The sequence below is a fragment of the Borostomias antarcticus genome (genome assembly GCF_949987555.1).
Source record: "Borostomias antarcticus genome assembly, contig: scaffold_62, whole genome shotgun sequence".
Taxonomy (NCBI): Eukaryota; Metazoa; Chordata; class Actinopteri; order Stomiiformes; family Stomiidae; genus Borostomias; species Borostomias antarcticus.
Window position 1 is genome coordinate 1342501 of NW_028176112.1, and position 23115 is coordinate 1365615.

The 23115-nt window shown below is 44.0% G+C and overlaps 1 protein-coding gene across 1 annotated transcript; it reads left to right on the top strand.

Annotated features, from left to right (window-relative positions):
• Window positions 1–14690: 14690 nt before the first annotated feature.
• On the top strand, window positions 14691–22884 carry LOC311328828 (uncharacterized protein; the record flags this gene model as incomplete). The annotated part of the gene is made up of 7 exons (XM_084462734.1): window positions 14691–14838; window positions 20189–20313; window positions 20439–20873; window positions 21008–22081; window positions 22206–22333; window positions 22456–22639; window positions 22744–22884. The coding sequence occupies 7 exons, from the start codon at window positions 14691–14693 to the stop codon at window positions 22882–22884; spliced, it is 2235 nt and encodes a 744-aa protein (XP_084318860.1).
• Between the last annotated feature and the right edge of the window lie 231 nt (window positions 22885–23115).

Sequence of the window (23115 nt, forward strand, 5' to 3'; positions counted from 1 at the left end):
AAGGTGGGTTTAAGGTGTTTGGATGTAAATTCCTGGACAATCCCTCATTTGTGCCTGAACAGGCACACAAAAATAAAATCCAAACACAGTGTAAACAGTCAGCTATGCTATACATGTGGAAAGGAAATAATCTCTCCACTAGGTGGAAACTTTAATTATTTCCTCTCAACGTGCAAAATCACACACCAAAACCCCTTGCTTCAGAAATTTGACAGGAAACAAGATAAAAAAAATGACATGATTATATACTATTTATAGTCTAAGAGTGGACAACCATTCACCAAAAAACAAACTTGATTTAACAAGGCAAAAAAAAGATAAAATGGTTACCAGTGTAAGAGGGGCAAAAAACCTCTTGGTCAATTTAGAGGAAAAACCCAAACTTATTTATCAACTCATGTTTCAACCATTGCAACTCTTGTAAACAAATATGATATTTTCCAGATTATTTCAAAGTTCATTCACTCTTGTGAATAATTGCATGTGATGTCCTATGGAACATTGATTCCATGTGTGCGTCTCTGAATGTTTAATGTAGGTTCCAGTGTGTGCGATCAGAGGTGCAGTCCGATTGCTCATCAGAGGAGAGGAGAGTGTGGCGGTGACTGTCTGTCAAGGTCACTCTTGTTCACAGTGTATCCCAACAGTCATTTAGGTGACACTTCTCTTTTGGGCAATAGAATGTCATTTGGGGAATGCAAGGCGTCTTCTCTTCTAGATCGCAACTTCAATGTCGCGTTGATTGAATCAGTTATGTTCAATGTTAGTGTGTGCAGGTGTGTGTGCGTGTGTGCATCTTGTGAGGAGGTGACCAGCAAGGTCATTTTTCCTCCGATTCCTCGTCAGAGGAGAGGACAGTGTGATGGCCCATGGTTATGGCCTCTGAGCCCTCTGGTTCAGCTGCATTCTGATCTCCTGGTGTTTGCGATCCCCTGGTGGACCGTCCTCTGCTGCTTGGACCCGTCGGCAATGCTTGCATGGATCCAACGAAGTCCTCTCAGATCGCTGTCTGCGTGATGAGTAGAAACTGGTACGGCCCGAGCCACCTCGGCGAGTTCCAGCTCCTTCGTCTGTGGTCGTGGACCAGGACCCAATCCCCAGGAGATGTGATGCAGGAACCCCTCCTTAGCCTCAGGAAATGGCGGTCCTCATTCTGTTGGAGACATCTGTTAACATCCTCCGCCACCCCTGTTTTTGAAACATGATCTGGCCCGTGGGCTAGTTTGAAAGCATAATGAAAACATGAACGAGGTAGTACAGGTTTGTCATTAGGCCCTAGATACAGGTTAGTTTGGTGGTGGAAATGTGCACTTAGTCCTTCATTTCTTTTTCTCCGCAGGTGGAGCAGATGCTTGTAGGTCAGAAATGTAGGCTCTTGAACTGAACCCGGTCCATCCCTGTACTGCTCCACTTAGGGCCGGCCCAGGTCGTGCTGCTGGAGGGCTCACCTCGGCGCTCCCGCCTCCAGCACAGGCTGATGAAGTGCTCCGTCTGTGGATCCACAGATGAGAGACACAAACAGAGACAAAACAGAGCAAAAGAGAGTCCTCTGGTCTGGTCTCCCTGTTCCCTTCTTTGGTCAGGAACGGTTATTCAACAGTCTGTAGGAGATACTCAGAAACATGGTTAAGCGCAAGCTCCTGCTTTGGGGAAAAAATTTTGTTATTCTGTCAGGAAAACTTAAACAGGGTGACTGTTCAAGTGTCATTTAGAGCCAGTCTGCAGTACCCTACAGTGACATCAGGGGCAGTGTTAGAATGACTTCAACACGCCCAGTCCCCAGTCATGATCAAGGCAATTGGATTTGGCTCTAGCAGTTCTCTTGCAATTTTATGAAAATAAAATACGCTATATTCTCGTCTCAACAAAACAACACCCCCTAAAGGTGAAAGCAAAAATTTCCTGAAGTCAGGATAAAAATAGAGATGGGGCAAAGAAAATGACACTAAAATGAACTGGCTTCATTTACAATTAACTAATCAAAAACCTCCCTCTTCTGCATTTGAGGACAGAGTATTTGGGCACTGCTCCTGTTTCATACTTATCTGTCGCTCACAGTGAGTTGGTGACATGGCGTTGGTCTGCATCTCACGAACCCCAGATCGCCCATCTGTAGGGAAACAGGCCAGTAATCTCCATCTCCACCTCCGGTCTGTGCCCGTCTCCTGGTTCGGCATTCGCCCATCACTCCCGGAACGACAGTTGTCTGTAAAAAACCACTCAGAAAAAAACACTCAGGCCCGATGAATGTGCCTTAAACTATAAACATGAGATATTTAACATACTCATTTAAAATATATATAAATTGGGTTATGAGATGCTGCATTCAGATTAAGATACTGGCAACCCTTATCTATTCCCCCCACTATTATGCACAACGCTTATGTCTTAAGCTACATATCAGAAAGAGAGACAAAACAAACAGTTAAAACAGACAAACAGCAGGTCCCAAGCAGTCCCCAGGAAGGCATGATCCAGGCTCCTCAAAGACCTGCCGCCCAGGGTCCATAGCACCTGAAAATTAAGACTCAAAACACAGACTGGGTTCAATAGCAGAGGAGAAGGCCTAATGCCAGCTCCTCAAAAAACACATTATCATTATATGAATGAAAAATTCATACAGTAGAAATGCATAAAACGAACAGCTTATGGCCATTCATTGACTATTGAAACAAAACTCCTGAATCAAACACCTATTCAACCCTGTCAGACTTTTGAGTTCGCTCTACATCTATTTTATCCTGTTTATTTACCTTAAAAATTAAAACTCTCTATCTTGGCTAGTTTAAAATCACCCTTATGGGTTGTTCAAGGGAAGTCCAGCAGGTGGCGCTCGACTTCAAAATCGGAGGCTCTTTCTTCCGGCCCTGTTCGGACAAATACCTCGTAGAAAGAAGGGGCGTGGCTAATGGCGCAACAAGTCGAGGGGGGGAATCTAATTTTAAATCAGAGTTATTCTGCTGGGGAAATGGCGGAGAGACTGTTTGCTGAATCTCCTTATCTTTCCTTCCTGACCTAAAAAAAACTCTCTCGTTCTACTCTCCCAAATCTTAAAAACAGACCAGTCTAGAGAAGTAACAGGCTTTTCCCTTAACCCTCTAGCTGAGCCCGAATCTTAGAATTTAACACTAAAATGTCAGATGTGGATGTAAGAAATCGAAAATGCTTTAGCACATAACGAAAATCTGCCAACAAACGCTCGCAGAAATATGCTTCAGTGCAACAATGTCATCAGGCTAGACGTTTGCAGTAGAATTCTTTACATCCTCTAGCATATCTTAATAACTAGTGTTACAGGGACACCTAGTGGTGATCCCAAAATGTTGCATGTATGACCCGGAAGTTGTCTTTGGCAGCGGGGAAATTTAAAGAAACAAATCCCAAATAACACGACGCAGCCTAAAAACCCCAAACCAGCAACGAAAGGAACCCTTATGGTTAACTCACGGCGGGAAAGAATACAATTTCGAAAGAAACACACATTAAGACACATTAAATTCGCTTAGTACTCACCTAGTCAGCGATCTCTTTGTTCTCCCTCTGGCTCAAGGCGGATCACCGGGAGTTGTTTTCCGGCGTCTCCTAGGCAACCAGTTAGCTAGCCTACTGGGAATCTAGCAGAAATGTAACAGTCTAAAAAGGGTACAAAACAATACTTTACCTGGATCCATGGCGCGCGTAACAAACATACAATCAAGAGCCGAGGCTCAAAAATGCAATCAAAAATCCCACTGAGCCGGCGAAAAATAGCGCTTAGACAAACATAAAGACAACACAACCCCGTTCGGGGACAAAAAACAGACACTCCGGAGGTTAGCTGGTAATCGCACTCACTGCGAACTTCAACCCATTTGGAAATCGCACTCACTGCGAACTTCAACTCATTTGGAAATCGCACTCACTGCGAACTTCAACCCTGTGGGAATCGCACTATCTGCGAACTTCACTCTGTGGAAATCGCACTATCTGCGAACTTCAATCCTGTGGAAATCGCACTCACTGCGAACTTCAACCCAAAACGTTATCCTAGAAGTGCACTCTCACTTCTTAACTACAGCCGAGCCGACAAACAATCTAAACTGTAGTCTACATCAACTGTAAGGGAGCGAGTCCCAAACCCAAAATTGCACCTCTTCTGAAGAGAACCCCCGGTAGCCTAAACAAGGACGAAGTCAAAACGACAATACGATATAAATATGTATATTGCTGTCCACATCTCCTTGGATAGTTACTTACTTAATACCCACGCTGGGGTTTCCTGTTTTCAACCAATCCAGACCAACACAACTGAACCAAATCAAGGCAAATACAACTCAGAACCACAAGAGGGTTCGTTTAAACGTACCTGTGAGCCTCAGGAATCCAGTGGCAGAACTGAGGAAATAATCTCGGCTAGCGCTCTGGCGCAAGAGAGAAAATTGATTTTCCAAGCCCATATGGACCGACACGTCTGTCGATCAGTCCTATCCACTGGAATCCCGGCAACACGCAGGTAGTCCTCCCAGATCATCCGCGTCGCCAAAACTGTGATAGTATTTTAGACTTGTCTAGTCCAAAGATTTACCAAGATACGTTCAAAAGGTTGAGTCTGGTTTATTGAATGAAATCAAATACTTGCAAGGACTTCCTGAACAACGCAAACAAAGGTGGTTTGTCAGAGAAGTGAGGTCAGTCACTTCTGGCTGTGGCTTATGTACAGTCCAAAACAAAGGTACAGTGAATGGCAGGCGTGGCCAAGAGTAAAGACATGTGACATGAGAAAACAAAGAAAAGCAAAAGGTCTGAATCAGGGCAGGAAAGACAAGGTGTGGCCTTTCTGACTTGGACAAAAGAGCGAGGCAGAGCTATGCAGAGTGTGTTTACAATCACAAAGGGGGAAGAGTTGGTGTTTTACATTAGACTGAAACTGGAGTTTTGCAGGGGACTTGGGGGGAGGTGATAAATTATAAAGACAAAGGCTTAAGGTGGGTTTAAGGTGTTTGGATGTAAATTCCTGGACATAGCATACGTGGATGTGGACTGGCTGGAGGATACGCTGAAGGAGGACCCTGGCTACAGTGCTGATACACTGCTCTCTCCCTACTAACACAGTATGTAAAGCTGACGGGACACATTGGTCGCAGTTTTGGTAAAATATATACGGTACCAACAGCGGACCTAGCTGACACCTAGCTGACACTTGCCTATACAGTTGCAAAATAACCAAAATAACCGACCTCAAGGAGACTGTAAGGCAACGTAGCCGTCACTGCTGCCACAGTCTGGACCAGGAAGTGAGGAGAGGTGTCATCTCAAGAGCCTGCGTCGCCCCAGTGGCCTCGACATGACTAGTCTGGAGTAAAACGCCACAAAACATGGGCATATGGGCGGAGCCAGCGCCTACCTTTCAAATCCAGCTGCATTTGAACATATTTCATCGGGAGCGTATAGTCGGGACTAAATGAAAATCCAGCCCAGAAAAGGAGAAAACTGTAGCTTGGCAACTCTGTGAAGTGAGTTAATGTGGAAGAAGGCCCAAGTAGCCTAAACCACACTTCATGTGCCAGATATGCTAGCGACAGCTTGACTCGTTAGCAATACTTGAAAAGGGGATAGCTGTGGTCAGTGACCAATCAGAGGTCAAATCAGCCTCCGCGCATCAAAGTCTTCCCATTGGTCTCCACAAATATCATCGCTTTTTCCAAGAAATTCTCGCCACACCGAGAGCTTCTGGGTATTCAGATTACAACATAACAAACCCACTTTCTGGGATACCCCTCTGGTTCTGGGATACAAGATTCAAGATTCCTTTATTTGTCACGTGTAATATACGGTGTACAGTTACAGTACAAGTTACAAATGTACAAATTACACAAGAAGTACCATTTCTATACAGTATAAATATAAAGGTACGTTGATTCTGGGATACCGCCCTGGTTCTGCTGTGAACATATTGGTCACCATGCCTACCACCCCGAACCTCTTGTTTTCAAGGAGCCTGAGTAGCGAGTCCTTGGAAATAGAGGAGAGTTCATGTCCCCACCCGACAGCTCGTCAATCAGCTGTCACACCTGGCCTGTCGGGCAGACCTGCTGACTCGGCTCCTCTCAAGGCAGAGCCTCGTTCCAGACCGCCGGCGCTGGAAGATTTCTCAGTTTGATGTTCAAAAAGAACTGAATTTCTTATAGATTTTCAAACAGTCGTACAGGCTAGTACGTTGATGGTTTCTTGTGGGTTACAGTAGTTGAGAATGTGCTCGGGCAACTTTCTTTCAGTACAGTATGGCTGCTCTTTTCATGATTTCTCTGTGTAAGTTACAGACTTAAGACTGTCAAAAAAACTCTCAAACCACTGACTTAAATCCCTGTCAGTAGCCTATGATATTATGTTTGATGATGAGCAGCGACTGTGCTGATTCACTTTTGCGCCATCTAAAATGGCTGCCTTTCAGACATGATTATCAGAACAGCGTTGAGACTTTCCACGACCTGCTAGCTACAGTATGTCTTCATGCCTGAGTTGGCTTTGTCATGTAATGACAAATGCTCCAGTCAAAATCTTAGACGAATGCAGGGCATAAAAAGTATTGTTACCAGCTACACTTTTAAATATATGCTCTTTCTGTCTCTCTGTAACCCCTGGAGTTGTTAGCACAAATTAGCTTTTACTGTCTCTTTTATTTCAGTTGGAGGGTTAAATCTCAGGTCAAATGTCTTTAGTGTTCTTACTCAGGCTAATATATGTGTGTCCGCCCTCTGCTCTGTGTTGTCTTGTAATCATCCCTCTCATTGTGGGCTGACGGCCACACAACTAGACATTTTAACCTGACTCTGAATTTGGCTGCATTGCTTTATTTATCTCCTACTGTACAGGAAGAGCAAGGGTCAGACAGAAAACAACACCAAAGATGGATGGATGGACAGACGGACGGACAGATATATAGATAGATAGATAGATAGATAGATAAACGTTATTGAATGATCGATAATAATTTCCAGGATCAATAACGGTTTCTATCAATAACATGCGATCAGCTGCAGGGCCCGAGGGAAGTTCATCTTTATCTGCTGATCAGCTTTCTTTGAGCAATGCAGCTGGCTGCACTGTGATCAATGCATCTCTGCACACTGACAAATACTGAGACTGAACATGTTTGTGGACTGTCTACTGTACATAGGGGGGAGACTTATTGATGCCATATGTACAAATAACAGCATGGATGTACTTTCCTAATCTCAATGCCTCCCAGATAGCAAGCGGATCTGGGCCATATACAGGCCAGATCTGGCCCTTGTGGCTTAGTTCCGGCCCATATAGGGCCCAGAATTATTACACATCCACTTGCTATCTGGGCTGTGGTTGAATTTTCATTCAACCGGGAGGTTCTCCTACGCAAGAGGGAGACCTTCTGGATCTAAACACTCTCCAACCTTATGGCATGAATCTGGACTTTGATATTAGACCTTTCCTATGAGATGGCTTATATCTTCTAGAGATGATATTTTTTAATCTTGTTGCATGTTGCATATGGTGTTGATCACACATTTCTTAGACACATGTTTTATATACTGTATTGGATGTTATTTAAGCTATGGTGTATGGGTGTATGTTTGTTTGATGTAGACACACATGATTCAGGATCCCGAACTTTGTATTTCTGCCCTCAGACAGAGAAACCACACCCACGCAGATGGAGGAAACTCATTGGCAGTCACTAATTGGTGAATGGACATAGCATACATAAGGGCACCTGGAATGAAGATCCTGTTATCTGAAGAAGCCCTTGTGGGCGAAACGTTACTTGTGTGCATTAGTTGGGGGTGAATAAAGCAGGGACAGAGACCTTATAGGCTACTGTGTGCGGACATCATCTTCTTTTACTTGAATTTTAATTTTTCCCATAGTACTACAGTCTACAGTAAATGTAATTTGACTGAGCAAAAGGAATGTCAGGATGTCTAGAGAGTTAGTTTACGACTCCTACACAAGGGGAATTTGGGTTGGGGGTTCAGCTCAGTTCAAGTTGATAACAGGCAGATACGGCAGGAAGATCGTGTGGAGAATAGGAGGGGTAGAGGTTCGCCTGATCCAAAGAGGGTTGCTTCTTATCTACCAGATGGCCTTATCTTCAAACTGTTCAGTGATTGGTTAAGAGAGATTTATATACTATGCTTACATTGGCTAAATGTTTAGTGTGAGATTTTTGATGGGAGTTGTCCCATCAAAAATCTCCACAACATGAACATTCACATTGCAGTTACTGTCCTGCTCGTAAAACTCCTCACTGACAGTGATAAGATTAAAATCCTAGTTTTATGCATCTGGGAAACAAGGCTATACTTCTTTCTGTGTACAATTTTTCTACCACATGCCTCACCTACTACTGTACACAATACATCTGATTTACCTACACTGGCTTACCGTGCGAGCCATTCCATTCTCCCACATACAGTAAATAACCAGTTCTGAAAACGTTAACATGACGAGAAATTTACACCCGGGCTAACCTTGCCCTCGCCGCAGTGTCCCACTGAGCAAAGACACGTCTAAAAGACGTCTTTTAGATGTCTTTTTCGTCTTTTTCGGACGTCCAAAGACATCCAATTAGGAGCCAGAATGAAAGTTTCTTTTAGACGTTCAGATATTGACCCCGTTCTGCACGTCCACAGACGTCTCAGAGGGGTCCAAGCCAGACGTGTGAATATTGAGGGGTCCAGCAGACGAACACACGGGGTTCAGGACCGACGGACGTTATTAAGACATGATCTGAACGTCTCCCTGACGTTGTGTGTTTGCTGGGGTGCTCTCTTCCTTGAACCGTGGTGAGATTGAATCCTGGCCCCTGCTAGAAACCGCTCTTCACGACCTGACGCACTTGAGCGATGTGAATGGCTCTCTCGTAATATGCAAACACTTCAAATGAAGTATCGATCAATCGGACTCCGGGGGTGGTGGGGATCGAGGGGCATAACAGTGAAAATAAATAATGGTGTCGGCGAGAGGAAAATGCTTCTCAATAAAAGGGTGAATAAAAACAATTGGTCGAAGCCGAAGAGAACGAGCAGCTCGTCTCCCTCCTCGTTCATCCGTAATTAGACCATCTCTGCCGTTTCGTACAGATGATTAAATTCGCAATGAGAAGCTCTCGGTTTCAAAGGGACATGATCCGCCTGATGACAGAGCAGGGTGAGGTGTAGAGGACAGAGCAGGGTGAGGTGTAGAGGACAGAGCAGGGTGAGGTGTAGAGCCACCTTCTAAGTCCGCCATCGTCGCGCCGACTGATGCCCATGTAACCGAGTGAAACTGGTTCTCGTGAGTCCTCGAGTAGCCTAGGTAGCTCCCCCAGTATAAATTCAATTAATCAATCAAGAGCTAGTTTTTCATTGGCGCAGCTGGTTAGAACGTTGTCTGTCACGCGGGAGACCCGGGTTCAATTCCCACCCAGCCCAGATACACGCACAGTCCGATACAGTAAAGCTCTGGAGTTCAGCGTACTGTGTCGACTGTTTGCTGGTTCTGATTGTGTTTCCCCTCTTGATGATCTATTGTCCTTCAGCAAACGGGGCGCGCGCGGCTGAAGGAGTGTCAGCGTGTAGGGCCTGACCATCATAACTCTGACTATTGATCTGGACTGGTTGATAGATCTCATTTGGTGTCAAAGGGGCTGATTAAAAACAAGCGCCGCATGATTTATGTACAAATAGCTCATGCTAGTCTCAAGATCCAGAACAAACACTTGCAGCTTCGGACCTAGGTCAAACGTTTTACAGTTTATAATCTACTCTGTTCAACCCCCATCACTGATAAAAGAGACAGATATACCACTTGCCATCAGCAATTGTTGAGAATCAGATGATCCATGTTTTAGTGCTGTGTTCATTGGAAATGGTACCGGCAGTACAAAGTCTGTGTAGCCTACAATGTGCTCCCGTGAGACAGAAGATAAGGGAAGACGAAGTTTCGTCAGCTGCTAGTTGTTTTTTTTTGTCACGGGCCCAGCGTCTCAGAAGCAGAACCACGTAGGCTACTGTAGCAAAAATAGAGAATGCAAAGTACGAACAAAAACAAGTTGGGTTTTTTGACAGGCTGGGGAATTCTCCTTTAATGAAAGTACAACAGGAAAGTAGGACACATTACGGACGAGTAAAGCAGAACAGAACTAAACCGGGACTGGCGTGCCCGCGGAGCGCGGGTCAGGCCGGTGCAGGTGCATGCTGGGTAGAGTGTTTGAACAGTTTCAGAACGGTCCGCTAATGTCAACTGACAGGGCAGATCAAAAGAGGGATTCTCGGCAAAGAAAGCGTGAAGTGTGTAAAAAGGGCATACAAAGTTGTGATCATGAAAGGGAGTGACCAAAGGGTACAACACCATGGGAACGCCATGAAGGCTGACTCCTATGTTAAGAAGTTCTTCATAAGTTTTTGATCAGTATTTCTGTTCATTAATTGAGCTTTTTTATGTTTAGGTACCATAAAAGCAAGTGAACTACCTGATCAACAAAGGGATGGCGTCAAGAGCAGCAATGCAGTCATCAACTACGTTTCTTCAACAAGGAATTGGAGAAACACATGTGGACCTTCATTGTGACAACTGCAGTGGACAAAACAAGAACAACTTTGTGCTGTGGTACTGTGCTTGGCAGACCATGCACAAGCTTCACCTGAAGCTAGACCTACACTTCCTGATTGCAGGCCACACCAAGTTTGCCCCTGACTGGTGCTTTGACTTGATCAAGCAGTGCTATAGGAAGACCAGAGTGGACACTTTTACTGACATTGCTGGGGTGGTGAGAGACAGCGCTCCTGTGAAGAAAGTCAACACCCCACAGCTTGTCGGACTTGAGGACGGCACAGTGCTTTGTTGAAAGCTACAACTGGCACCAGCATCTGAGTAGCTATTTCAAAAAGCTCCCAAACATTGAGTTACCAGCACTTCAGGTAATTATCATTGTCATGTATTAGCTATTCCATTTTATGGACATGGTATGGTTGTATTTTATTTGTGGCCAATATTTTAATGCACTATCTCCATTCTGTTCTGTTGCAGCTTTGATGCTGGGATGCCTGGTGTGGTTGAGGCCAGAGAACACCGTGATGCAACACCAGTCAGGTGTCGGCTGCTTTGCAACGCTGATGTCCAGCCCCTCCAAAGATGGTCTTCAGGTGCAAGCCCCACCCGGACTGGACATGGCCAGACAGCAGTATCTGATCATGGATGGCTGTGACTGTGTCCATGATACAGGCAGTGCAATTACATAACATGTCAAGTATACTGTACAGTAGTATACAGTGGTGCAGAGAGTTGTCTATTGTATAGACAAGGTGTTCAATTGCTCAAGTGTTGTCAGGTGTTGATTCAAGTGATAGTGTACAGTAGTGCAGAGTCAGTTGTCTATTGTATAGACAAGGTGTTCAATTGCTCAAGTGTTGTCAGGTGTTGGTTCGAGTGTACAGTGGTGCAGTCAGTTGTCTATTGTATAGACAAGGTGTCACATGTTCACTTCTGTTATGCTGAGGCTCAAGACATCACTTGCCCCCTGCCAAAGAGTAGCTCGGAAGAAGCCCCCTGCCAACCAGCAGCTCAGAAGAAGACTGTCCGTTTATAGTACTCTGGTTGTACTATACATAGGCCCTCACTCTCATTATAACAATGCCACCCCCTGGACCAACAAGTGAACACTTGACACCTTGCACCTTGTCTATACAATAGACAACTGACTATGCAGCACTGTACACTCGAACACTCGAACCAACACCTGAGCAATTGAACACCTTGTCTATACAATAGACAACTGACTCTGCACTACTGTATACATGTGCATTACATGCCTCTCTTCTTTACAAAGATGGTCACAACCACAACATGTCCTGAGAGCACATGCAAAATAATAACTTATGGCTACTTTTAATGTGTACGTCTGTATGTTTAATAAAGCTTTAAAGAAAAGTTTCAATCAAGACTTAAGTATTACCTATTCTCTTGAGTACTATGTTTACAATTGTTCATTCATGATATTATTACAATTGGCCTTTCAAGTCTGCCTACACTTAGGTTACTTTGCTAAGAACCATTTTAATTACAATTTACTTCTAAGGGCAAATCCTTTACTTTCATATCAATATAATATGAAGATCCTAGTAGATGTCCAAATAACCCACTGTGTCCTGGGTCTACTTATTCACCACCTAAAGGGAAGTGCAAAACAGCAAGTCATGACCTTTATTCAGAAACAAAAGTTGAACCCATTGCAGCAAAATAGCTAACATTACAGGAATCATCAGTGTAACTGCTTTAGCCACTGACCGCTACCATTAATGTTATGGAAGCTGCTGCTAGTTGTTGTGAGCCCATGAGCTTACTGGCTATCCTGCTCTCATTGTGCTGGATTAGCATTGGAAGCATTGGAACTGATGTGTCCAGGTGACAAGACCCATCTTTATTTATCAGACATTACCGTCCTACCAGTCCCGCACAGAAACAAGCCAGCCAACACACATAAGCCAGGCTGGACCTGGCCTGGTTTTCAAAGATGGCGCGCTTCAATAGGGCTTCACTTTAGATTTCAAATCCTGGGGGCCTGAGTTTAGCGAAATTGAACACTAGGGCACTCGAGCTGTGCTCTCGTGCCTACGACCGTAGTACAGCCGTGCCATTAACCAAGATAAAGCACTCCCTCTTGTGGATTATTGCTTAAATAGGAAACATCAACCACTAGACCATTCAAGATATCTATTACGACAAGACTGTTTTGACACAGGACAAGATTGTGCACGGATGTGTGCATAGCATAGCCTACACTGCTACAGATATAGGCATAGGCTACAAAGATGTAGCATGGGTCAGTTTGAATCCGCCCATTCTAAAGTTTGCTTATTCTTCTGTCAACGAGTTGACAACTCTATCTGATATCAGCTGGCTAACAAAGATGTGTAACATTAGTGACTGAAATTATATCCGGCAGTGACCGGCACCATACTTGCAGAGAATGGATACTGTTGCTAGGTGACAAGAAACACATTAAACATGTAGCCCTGTCTTTGTGAGACAAGTTGTTGCAGGAACATGCAGGCAGGGGAAAAGAAGAAAACTTGGGACCCTAGTCCCTTCAGAAAACAACAGTGAGTACAATTCCATCAATTTAGAATTTAAACTGAAATATAACTGCATAATTTAAGCAAATTATTGCAAATGTTCTTTTATGTTTTTTGCATTTTAAGTTAAAGTCACTTCCTGAATTGACTGAATTTAAATTGAATTAATTTGACTCCAAACTTGGCGTATACCATTAAGTGCAGGTTTCTACTGTTTCTTTGTTACTGTTTCTACTTTTCGTTACTGTTGCTATCAGTATAGTGGTTTTGATTGGTACACACTGGTGCACAAACGTACATCTCTGACTGGTTCATTGTACACGTCTGGTACAGTAGGTACCGTAGTTGGTATTAAGGAGACTGTAGTACATTTGAGTTGTTCTTCCATAGTATGACGTTTTGGCCCAGAAGTCACCCTGTGGTGTTTCCACATGTCCACACAGACCACTAGACCAAGATGAAGACCATGGTAAATGCATGACCAGGGGCTACCTTTCCTTAGTCTACGTATGGTGTTACTGTATACAGTACCTACAGTACAGTATGTGCAGTAATTAGGCATGATTAATTGAGTAAAGTGTGTCATCCCTTTGAATTATTTAATTTTAACCACATTCTCACCCAGGTGCCAACCTATTTCTGGTCATTCCCTGCTGCCATGGTGACAAAGAGAGGTACACGCCATTTGTCAAATAAGATCATTAAAATGGGAAGCAACAGCTCACTGTGATCACACCAGATGGAAATGTATTGAGTAATTCTATGACTTTAATATTCAAAAAGATACATAATTAAAATATATGCAGTCTTGATGTGGTCAGTCAAGGTCCCTCCTCTCTCGTTCCTGAATAATGTACCTCTTTCATTAACCAAACTCATTTTTTACACAAGATTTGAATTATAATGGAATGCTGCTGCTGCTCCTATTCACTTACAAGGATTCAGGTTTAGCTCTGTCCAACAGAAATGTTTTTCCCATCTTATGACTCACATTCTGTGATCATTTTTGGTCTTTCAGTCAGAACTCTGTGAATTATACGCTATTTAGCCTTGACTTCTAAAACTTTGATTGCATTGAGTCTTTTCAAGCTTTTACTGAGTGGAAATGCCTAATGGATGATAGCATCTGTTTCTCTGCTTGTCAGGCCTCTAATGGTACACAGTAAGTACCACTCTGTGCATCGAGTATATGCTTCTAGTTGGGTATCCAGTTGTGGTGGCTAGTATTCATATAGTCTTAGTAGGCTGGGGATGAGGGTGTAGTGCACTGGTCGTTATTAGGTGGTGTACGGGGTTCAGTCTTTCTTGGCTTGTGTATGGGGGCTCTTGCACTTCATGTGGTTTCTTAAGAGGAAGAATATGTTCTTCTTGCCTACTCAGATTCCCCAGCTGCTTTGGAACCTCCACACAGCCTTCACCTTTTACCCCATTTGATGCAGAACATCTCTGATGTCACACCTGGGAACCCTATCAATTCTCAGACACAAGGTGGGTCCTCCGCCTCTCTCCTTTGGACCGAAAAATCAGATTCACTCGTACAACTGCAGTCAGCAGGAAGATCTAACTCAACTAAACACAGTAGTTTTTTTTTTTTTGCTTGTTGATTAACCTTCTGAAGGCATGAGTCCCAGTGCCCTAGGAGGAGCTAGTGGTGGTGTCCCGCTCCAGAACCTGACCCAGTACAGGAACCAGTACAATGACCGCGCCAGGAGGGGCTTCCAGTACTGGCCTGTCGAGAAGAAAGCCCCAAAATGTAAGCTTCTGACAAGTACTTGTCTCCCAATACTTGTTCTCTGAAGTAACACATCAGTTTACATAACCTATGTGGCACCAGGGCCGGGGATGTGTGTGTGATAGTATTACACATGTGAGCAAGGAAAATAAGATCCCTTCCCCTATGTCTAATTCATTTGAGTCCCTGCTGCTCAAGTCTTTACCACAGTCCTCTCAATCTTTATGCTCTCCTCTCCCTCATATTTATATAAAAATGTTATCAGGGGCCTGCAAATACAAAACCCAGAGTGCTTAGTGTTAACTCTTTCCTTTCTGTTCCTCCTGGGACTGGAAACATCCCTAGGTCCCTCTTTCACATAGACTGGTTTTCTCTGATTCCATCCCCTCCTCTGGAGCAGGACAGCTTTAACTCCATCCTTTCCTGTGTCATTGCCTTGTAGATGTAACCCGGTCAGCTGCGCTAGCTGACTCTTATCACATAAGGATACTGAAGATATGTCAACCAATAAAGAAGTGAACAATATTTCAATGATACCTGTAGTGAGATGGTGTACAGAACTTGAAGATTAATCAATGGTATTCCACAAAGGGATTAACTGTATATCTGTTACTGAATTACTGGGATCTACTGTATATTTGACAAAAGCATGACTGGATGTTGTTGTGTTATGATTAACTGATAGATAACCCTGGATATTATGTGTGCTTTAGCACACTCCCGAGCAACTGATGTACAGTCTTTGCTTCTAAAGGTCATGGATCGAGCTTCGGAGCCTACAAGACCTCGCTGGGATTGCCTGGAGTCTGAAGAGAATCAGCTGCTTTTTTATGTTGGAAGTTTGATGAAACAGTTTTGTTCTAGACCTAACAGGAATTGTATTTGTATCTCAACTCCTAGTTCTGTCTTTCAGTATTTGTTGCATGGATGTGATTTGTTGTCTGGTATCACTTTTGACATGATTAATTAGGGTTTGCAAATAAGAAATAATAGACATTATATTAAGCAGCCACTACTGAATTGAGTATGTTCAACTATAAGTGTCTAGTGACCACTTCCAGGTTTTAACAGTCATCACTGTTATGCGATCTTTGAATTATACATCCTTATTGATACATAATCACATTGTTGTCAATGATCCCAAATCAATGTGTGTGTATTTATATATACATACATATATATATATATATATATATATATATATATATACATATATATATATATATATACATATATATATATACTGTATGACTGGATAAGAGCAGAAATATATATAGAAATATATATATAGCAGCAGTTTTGTATATATTTTATATATATATATATATATATTACACCTTTCTCAAGTTTTTCATGAAGATATATATATATATATATGATCAAGGCTGTTTTGGTGCATGTTTGTGTGTTAATATTCTCTGATCAGTGAAAATTGTAAGCCCAACCCTGACACACACACAAACTTCACACTGAGCCTGCTAAGCAGCCAGTTAAGCAAAGGATAAAGGCAGATGTTAACCTGTTGATATCCAATAAACCATTCACTTGAACAAACAGCACAATTGTTTTTGTAAGATACTGTACTGTATGTAAGTTATGTACATATCATCATTCAAGTTTATTTGAATAGGGACAGATAGTGTACATTGTTAGTTTGCGCAGCAATCTTCCAATGAACTGCATCATAGGATGTACAGCTATTGCAAATTTCCAATGCCCATCCCTAGAAGGGCCTTTAAAATAACAAACATAAAACATGTATAAAATATGCATGATATACGCAGCTGACAGCTCAGTCAGCCTCCGCCCAACAATGCAAGTTGCAGTTAACATTCAGTTGACCTTTGACATTTGAATACCAAAATCTAACCCAATTAATCTAATTAAGTCCAACTGGACATTTTGGCCAAATATGTAAAAATTCTGTCAAGGCATTCTTGAGATATCGTGTTCAGCAGGCCAAAAACACCTTTTGTGAGGTCAGTGACCGTGACCTTTGACCCCCACAATGTAATCAGTTAATCCTAGAGTCCAACTGGACATTTTACCCAAATATGAACAAATTTCGTTAAGCCTTTCTTAAGATATTGTGTTCATCAGACCAAAACACATTTTGTGAGATCTAATTAGCTCTTCATTCAGTCCAACTGGCCATTTTGGCCAAATATGAACAAATTCTGTCAAGCCATTCCTGATCTATCGTGTTCACTAGGCCAAAAACGCCTTTTTGGAGGTCACAGTGACCCTTGACCTTTGACCCCCACGATACAAGCAGTTCATCCTTGAGTGTCAGTGAACATTTGTACCAAAGGGGACGGACGGACGGACAACCCGAAACCTATCGCCTGGCAGAGGCATAAAAATATCCACAGCATACACATACTGTATACCTACCCCCTACATATATGCATACACACAATTATACACAGCACACTGTACACATGTATATACCCACCCTTCCTTACGCCTACATACACACATACTTACATTGTACACCTACAACCCCCCCGCCCCATGGAATTATTTAATATTTTGAGCTCTGTGGGTAGACCATTCCACGTATTAGCTCATACTATAACTATGATAAATAACCCCGGGGCTGAAGTATATTGTCATCTGCATTTACATGTATGGTGCATAACATTGAGACAACATTGGACAGGGTGCAGGGACGAGACAGGACAGTGCTAAGGGCGAGTACAAAACGCTAGTGCAAAAAAGGATGTGGAATGGTTTGTGTCTTATAACACACCACACAATATAAAGATTTGGTAGCAAGACATTGCTTTCTCTTCAATGAACACTAACATGCAAGGGTTTAGAAAGTCAGTGGGGAGACAGGCGAGACAGGGAATCCCCCTCTCTTCTTTCCTAGCATGCCCCCACCTCCTCTCCTTGTTCACCCCTCTCTTATCTCTCCTTGTTCACCCCTCTCTTATCTCTCCTTGTTCACCCCTCTCTTATCTCTCCTCTCCTTGTTCACCCCTCTCTTATCTCTCCTCTCCTTGTTCACCCCTCTCTTATCTCTCCTTGTTCACCCCTCTCTTATCTCTCCTCTCCTTGTTCACCCCTCTCTTATCTCTCCTCTCCTTGTTCACCCCTCTCTTATCTCCCCTCTCACGTTTCTCACTTTCTTAGCTTGTCCCATTTTGCCCCAGCTTTAAATAACACCATGTAAACAAAACGTTAAAAATAGAGAACCCTAAGGTGGGCCTTAACTGACACGTTGTGAAATAGATTTTCTTATGAATAAGGGTATACCTGTTAGTCTTTTTAAACATTGACAAAATATGATTACCATGAGAACACTGATTCCATTACAGTGTCATACACATGGCCACATTATAGGGCTGTCTGAACTTTTTCAGTACAGTCGACAGCATCTTAGCTGTAATAAGCATTGAACTGTAGTCTTAATTACATACTGTACAGTATGCCATGTTGTTTATGTTTGTCGAATAAGACTGGTGAAGTATATAAAGACAACAATAACAATGAAATCCTATTTCAACTTTGAGTATTGATAGTTCTCTGCACAATAATGAACTTTAACAAACAAATTAATGGTCTTCTAACTTTTAACCCTGGTTGTAAAATGCAGTAAATCAGGAACTGGATGTTGGATGTTCTGAAGGAGTCAAGCTGAAAGAGAAGCTCACTTTTACACCCCCAACCCTGTCTGACAACTTCACACGAATCACAGATCTCTTCTTTGCACTTGTATCACTTTTTTCATCAAAAGTGTGTTTTGCTGCTGAAGGGTTAGTATCCTATTCATTAATTTGGAATCAGATACATTGTACATGACCTTCTTTATGAATAAACATTGAAGAAAGCAAATTTGCATCTGATTTGAGTAGACTATTCTGCATGAAATGTCATAAATCCCAATTTTTCTGAGATTTGGGGCATAAAGGGGTTAATATATTAAAGTCCTCACCGACATCACCGGGCACCCTCCTGTATTTTTGGGGGTAGAGGCAACCCCAAGCTACAAGGCTCAATAGAGAATATAACTTTACCCGACAAAACAGGTTCAGCCCGCCGAGGAGAGCCTGGTGACGCGAGGCTAGATTCAGCCAGCACCAGGATCCTTGAACGCAGTTAGGACGGCAGGCGGCACAAGCGACCCAGATAGCCATTCAGACGTCGGGCGCTTATGAATAGCCTATAATTTAATCATACAATTGAAAAAGAAGTTATCTGGTTTTGGTTTAATCTATATTCCAATTGCCGATTGGAAGACGAGGACCAGAAAAGCACGCGGATTTCTGCTTTTTTGATTCACACGAAAAACGGAAAAACTAAATAATGCATTGAATCGTATTATTTTATCCTGTTATGAGACAAGTTGAATAAGCTTTGGCCGCCAGGTAGGCTACGCACGGACCATTGTATAAAGCCACCTGAAAAAGCCTGTCAGGGTTGATTGAACTAACTCAGATCAGCTGCTGTTCAGAAAAGTTGCGAAGTCTCCCATCTCAGGGTTCAGAGTGCACAGACCACGTGGTTTCGGGCGTTTCTGACATGCACATCTCGTGGCTGCTGCTGTTTCCGTTGAAGTTCAAACTGAGGGTAAATTTTACTATCAACATGTAATATTTGATTATTTCAATAAATAATCCCGGATAAATCCCGGATTGTCATGTAAAAAAGTAGGCTGTTGAATGAGGAGTGAATTTTTTTTATTATTATTTTTTTTTAATTGTGTCGGCTAGAAGTGAACGGGCAGTACATCAGCCAAGCCAGCATGTTTTCTAGTTAGCTAACTTAGCTAGCTAACTAGCTAACGCTTGCTGCTTCTGTAAATTACCAAAGCTTGGAAATAACGTCAATGCCCAACTTTCTGGGAAAGCAAGCATGAGAGGCTCAACACTTGCCTATAGCGTTTTTGATAGCTAGCCAATCATGTGTCCATCTTTTTCTTGCATTCCCTCCAGGTAGAACAACAGAAAATGCCCAAACATGTCTCCTTGGAAAAACAGATGGAAAACTAAGTTTCAGGTCGTGTTCTACAATCAACGGAAGGAGCTTACAAAAGGCTGCACTGCATGGTAAAAAAAAGCCTCTCATTCTCTAGTTACCATTGCCATAACAAAAATTAGATATGACTGCCTTCCGTGTTTCTTGCAATCTGCATACTTAGTTTGGCTTTGGCTTATGGGTTGCTTTTTCTTTTTTTTGTGTCTCATTAGGGTGAATGAGATGGACAGCAAGAGAGAGAAGGTTAAGTTTGAGTCGCTAAGGACAACGATCGGCTCACCCACTAAGTTCCAGAAGAGCAATGTTGGGACACCGAGACCAGCTCGCTGGAAGATGTCGAATGAAGAACTGGGTTTCCCTTTACCGGGTCTAAATGTGTCTTCTGCGTCTGCCGGTCTTGGAGAACTGGAGAATATCAGTCTGGACACACCCAAGGGGAAAGTAGATGACCAGAGTGGGAGCAAACTCTCCATAGGCAAAGTCACAAAGCTCTGCAGGAGACGTCTCAAAGCCCTCAATCCCTCCAAGGTAAGTCCTGACTGTGGGTCCAGAAACACCATTCTGTTCCATTGTCCTTGGCACTTCTGAATTGTAATTTAACTCCGGTGTAACAGCTAATAGACAACGCTAAGATATTTTTTCTCTTTTTTTAGTCGACACTTTTGGACAGGACCAGGTTAGAGACCACTAAGGGTAATTCCACACCTACACATACCTCTTCTGGCTTGAAGAGGAAAGACAGGACCCCAGAGGAAGGATCCAAGGCTATCTACCTGAAGGCCTTGACGGCCACTGTTGGAGAAGAGAGGTCCACCTCCCCAGCCCAGGTCTCCAGCACCAAGACCCCCACTCTCATCAAGAAGTTTCTCGGCAGGAGGGCATCGCTTAACACGACCGATGATGAGATGCCCAGTCTAGAAGTTGATGAAAGTGTAGCCTTTGAATTGAACTGCTGCTCAGCCCAGTCAGAGAGCGATTCTGAGGTTGTGGCTTCGGTCACTGATGAAGTGGACCACTGGTTCCGTCCACCGGTGTTTCTGGATACAGACACAGCAGATGAAGGCGCTGACCTCAAGAAAGATACACGGGTGAGTTCCAAACAAAATGAACTGCTTTCACTCATTAAAATTGGACTAAATATGCTGATTGAGATTTCTTTGAGTTCCTCTATCATTAAGTAATGTCCCAATTTTCACACTTTTTCCACTTTCCCTCTTCCAAGAGTGTGGTCATCAAAGCAGATGACTCGCCTGATTGGTCAGATACTGAGGACCACGTTGTGGTGGCGACTTTCTCCCAGGATGAGCGCTGTACTGAGGAGCCAAAGAGGAAGATCAACATCTCAACTCTCCCTGCCCTGGAATATGTATCCAATGCTGTCCCCAACTTCATGATGCCCCAAAACCACCATTCAGGCACCTTGCAACGCGACAGTCCTGTTCTACCCACCCAGGGTGTAGTGACCCCCTCCCCCTCCTCCTCTAACAGACTGCATGGTACTTCCCTCCCCCCCAGCGAGGGACCAATCATGCCCTTTCCACAGTCATGGAGGACAGTCTTTATGTCCTCTAAGCAGACCACCCCAGGGACGCCAAGCAGGAACCAGGATCAGACGCCCCCCAGACGCACCCCTGAGACACCCAGGATGAGCACGGGCAACCAGCGACCTACCAGCAGTCCATTCGCCTCTCCGGACCTCTTTGCACTGCCAATGCGCTCCAGCCCAACGGCCACCTCCAAGATCCCTCCCCTAGGACACAACCTGTTCTCCCCCTACCCCCCCTGCTACCCCGCCCCGCGCAGGTACTCTGACGCCCTACTTAATGGCTACCCCTCCACCTCCCCTGGTTCCTACAATGCCACCAACACCAGGAGGATGTCCGTGGGGGCAGAGCCTCTCTGGACCTGTGACCCCACCCAGGGGGTGGCGGCCAAGCTGGGCTTTGTGGACACCCACTGCCACCTGGACATGCTGTACGGAAAGCTGGGCTTCCGTGGCACCTTCGAACGCTTCCGGAGCGTCTACCAGAGCAGCTTCTCGCCAGAGTTCCACGGCTGCATCGCTGACTTCTGCAACCCTGGCATCATGGTGAAGCAGGCCTTATGGGAGGGGCTGCTGGGGGAGGAGCTGGTGTGGGGAGCTTTTGGGTGCCACCCCCACTTTGCCAAGGAGTACTCAAACACACATGAGCGCAGCATCCTGATGGCCATGCGGCACCCCAAAGCCGTGGCGTTTGGAGAGATTGGCCTAGACTACTCCCACAAGAACACCACCAACGCCTCCAAGCAGAAGGAGGTGAGCCCTGGTTTGCAGGATCTGGGCCAGGATTTTTTCTCATCCAATTTATTAATTTAGGCATTTGTGGGTTTTTGACTTTGGCTTCACAGTGAATGTCATGTTGGTTTGGCGCCCCCTGCAGGTGTTTGAGCGTCAGCTGCGCCTGGCGGTGGCCATGCAGAAACCTCTTGTCATCCACGGTAGGGACGCAGACGACGACCTGCTGGAGATCATGAAGAAATGTGTGCCCCGGGACTACAAGATCCACCGGTGTGTGTGTGTGTCTGTGTCTCTGTCTGTGTCTGTCTAATGTGTTAATGGCCAGTTTGAACGCATAAAGGGGGTAATGTCTCACACTTGAATTGTTTAATTATTTGCCATTTATGTTTCAGGCACTGTTTCACCAACAGTTACCCAGTGATTGAGCCCTTCCTGCAGGAGTTCCCTAATCTGTATGTGGGCTTCACGGCCCTCATCACCTACCCTCGAGCCTCCGAGGCCAGAGACTCCATTCGCAAGATCCCCCTCGAGCGCATCCTCCTGGAGACAGACGCACCCTATTTCTTGCCTCGACAGGTAGGCACACATTTACACTTAGATGTGGCTTTCACCAGCATTATGTGCTAGAGTGCAGAATGGTATGTATTGTATTTTATGTTTATATCTCTGCCTCGCCTCAGGTTAATAAAGATGTGTGCAGGTTTGCCCACCCTGGCATGGGCATTCACACACTCCGTGAGATCAGCTTTCTGAAGGGACAGCCCATAACCACAGTGCTCTCCACTGTCCGACACAACACCTTTGAGCTCTATGGCGTGTGACCATGCCAACCAGCAAGGTAACCTTGGAGACCTGAAACCATGATTACATAGAAAGGTGTGGTTTTGCTTGGGAAATGATCACAAGAGACTGATCTCACTGCACCATTGAGAGAGCAGGGCTGTTTTTTTTTTCTAATAGGGCAACATGTACAGAAAGAAATAAGATACATAAAAAAACAAATGTGAGCAGTCTTTAGGGGCATGAAATGCTTTGTTTGCTATTTCTGTCCC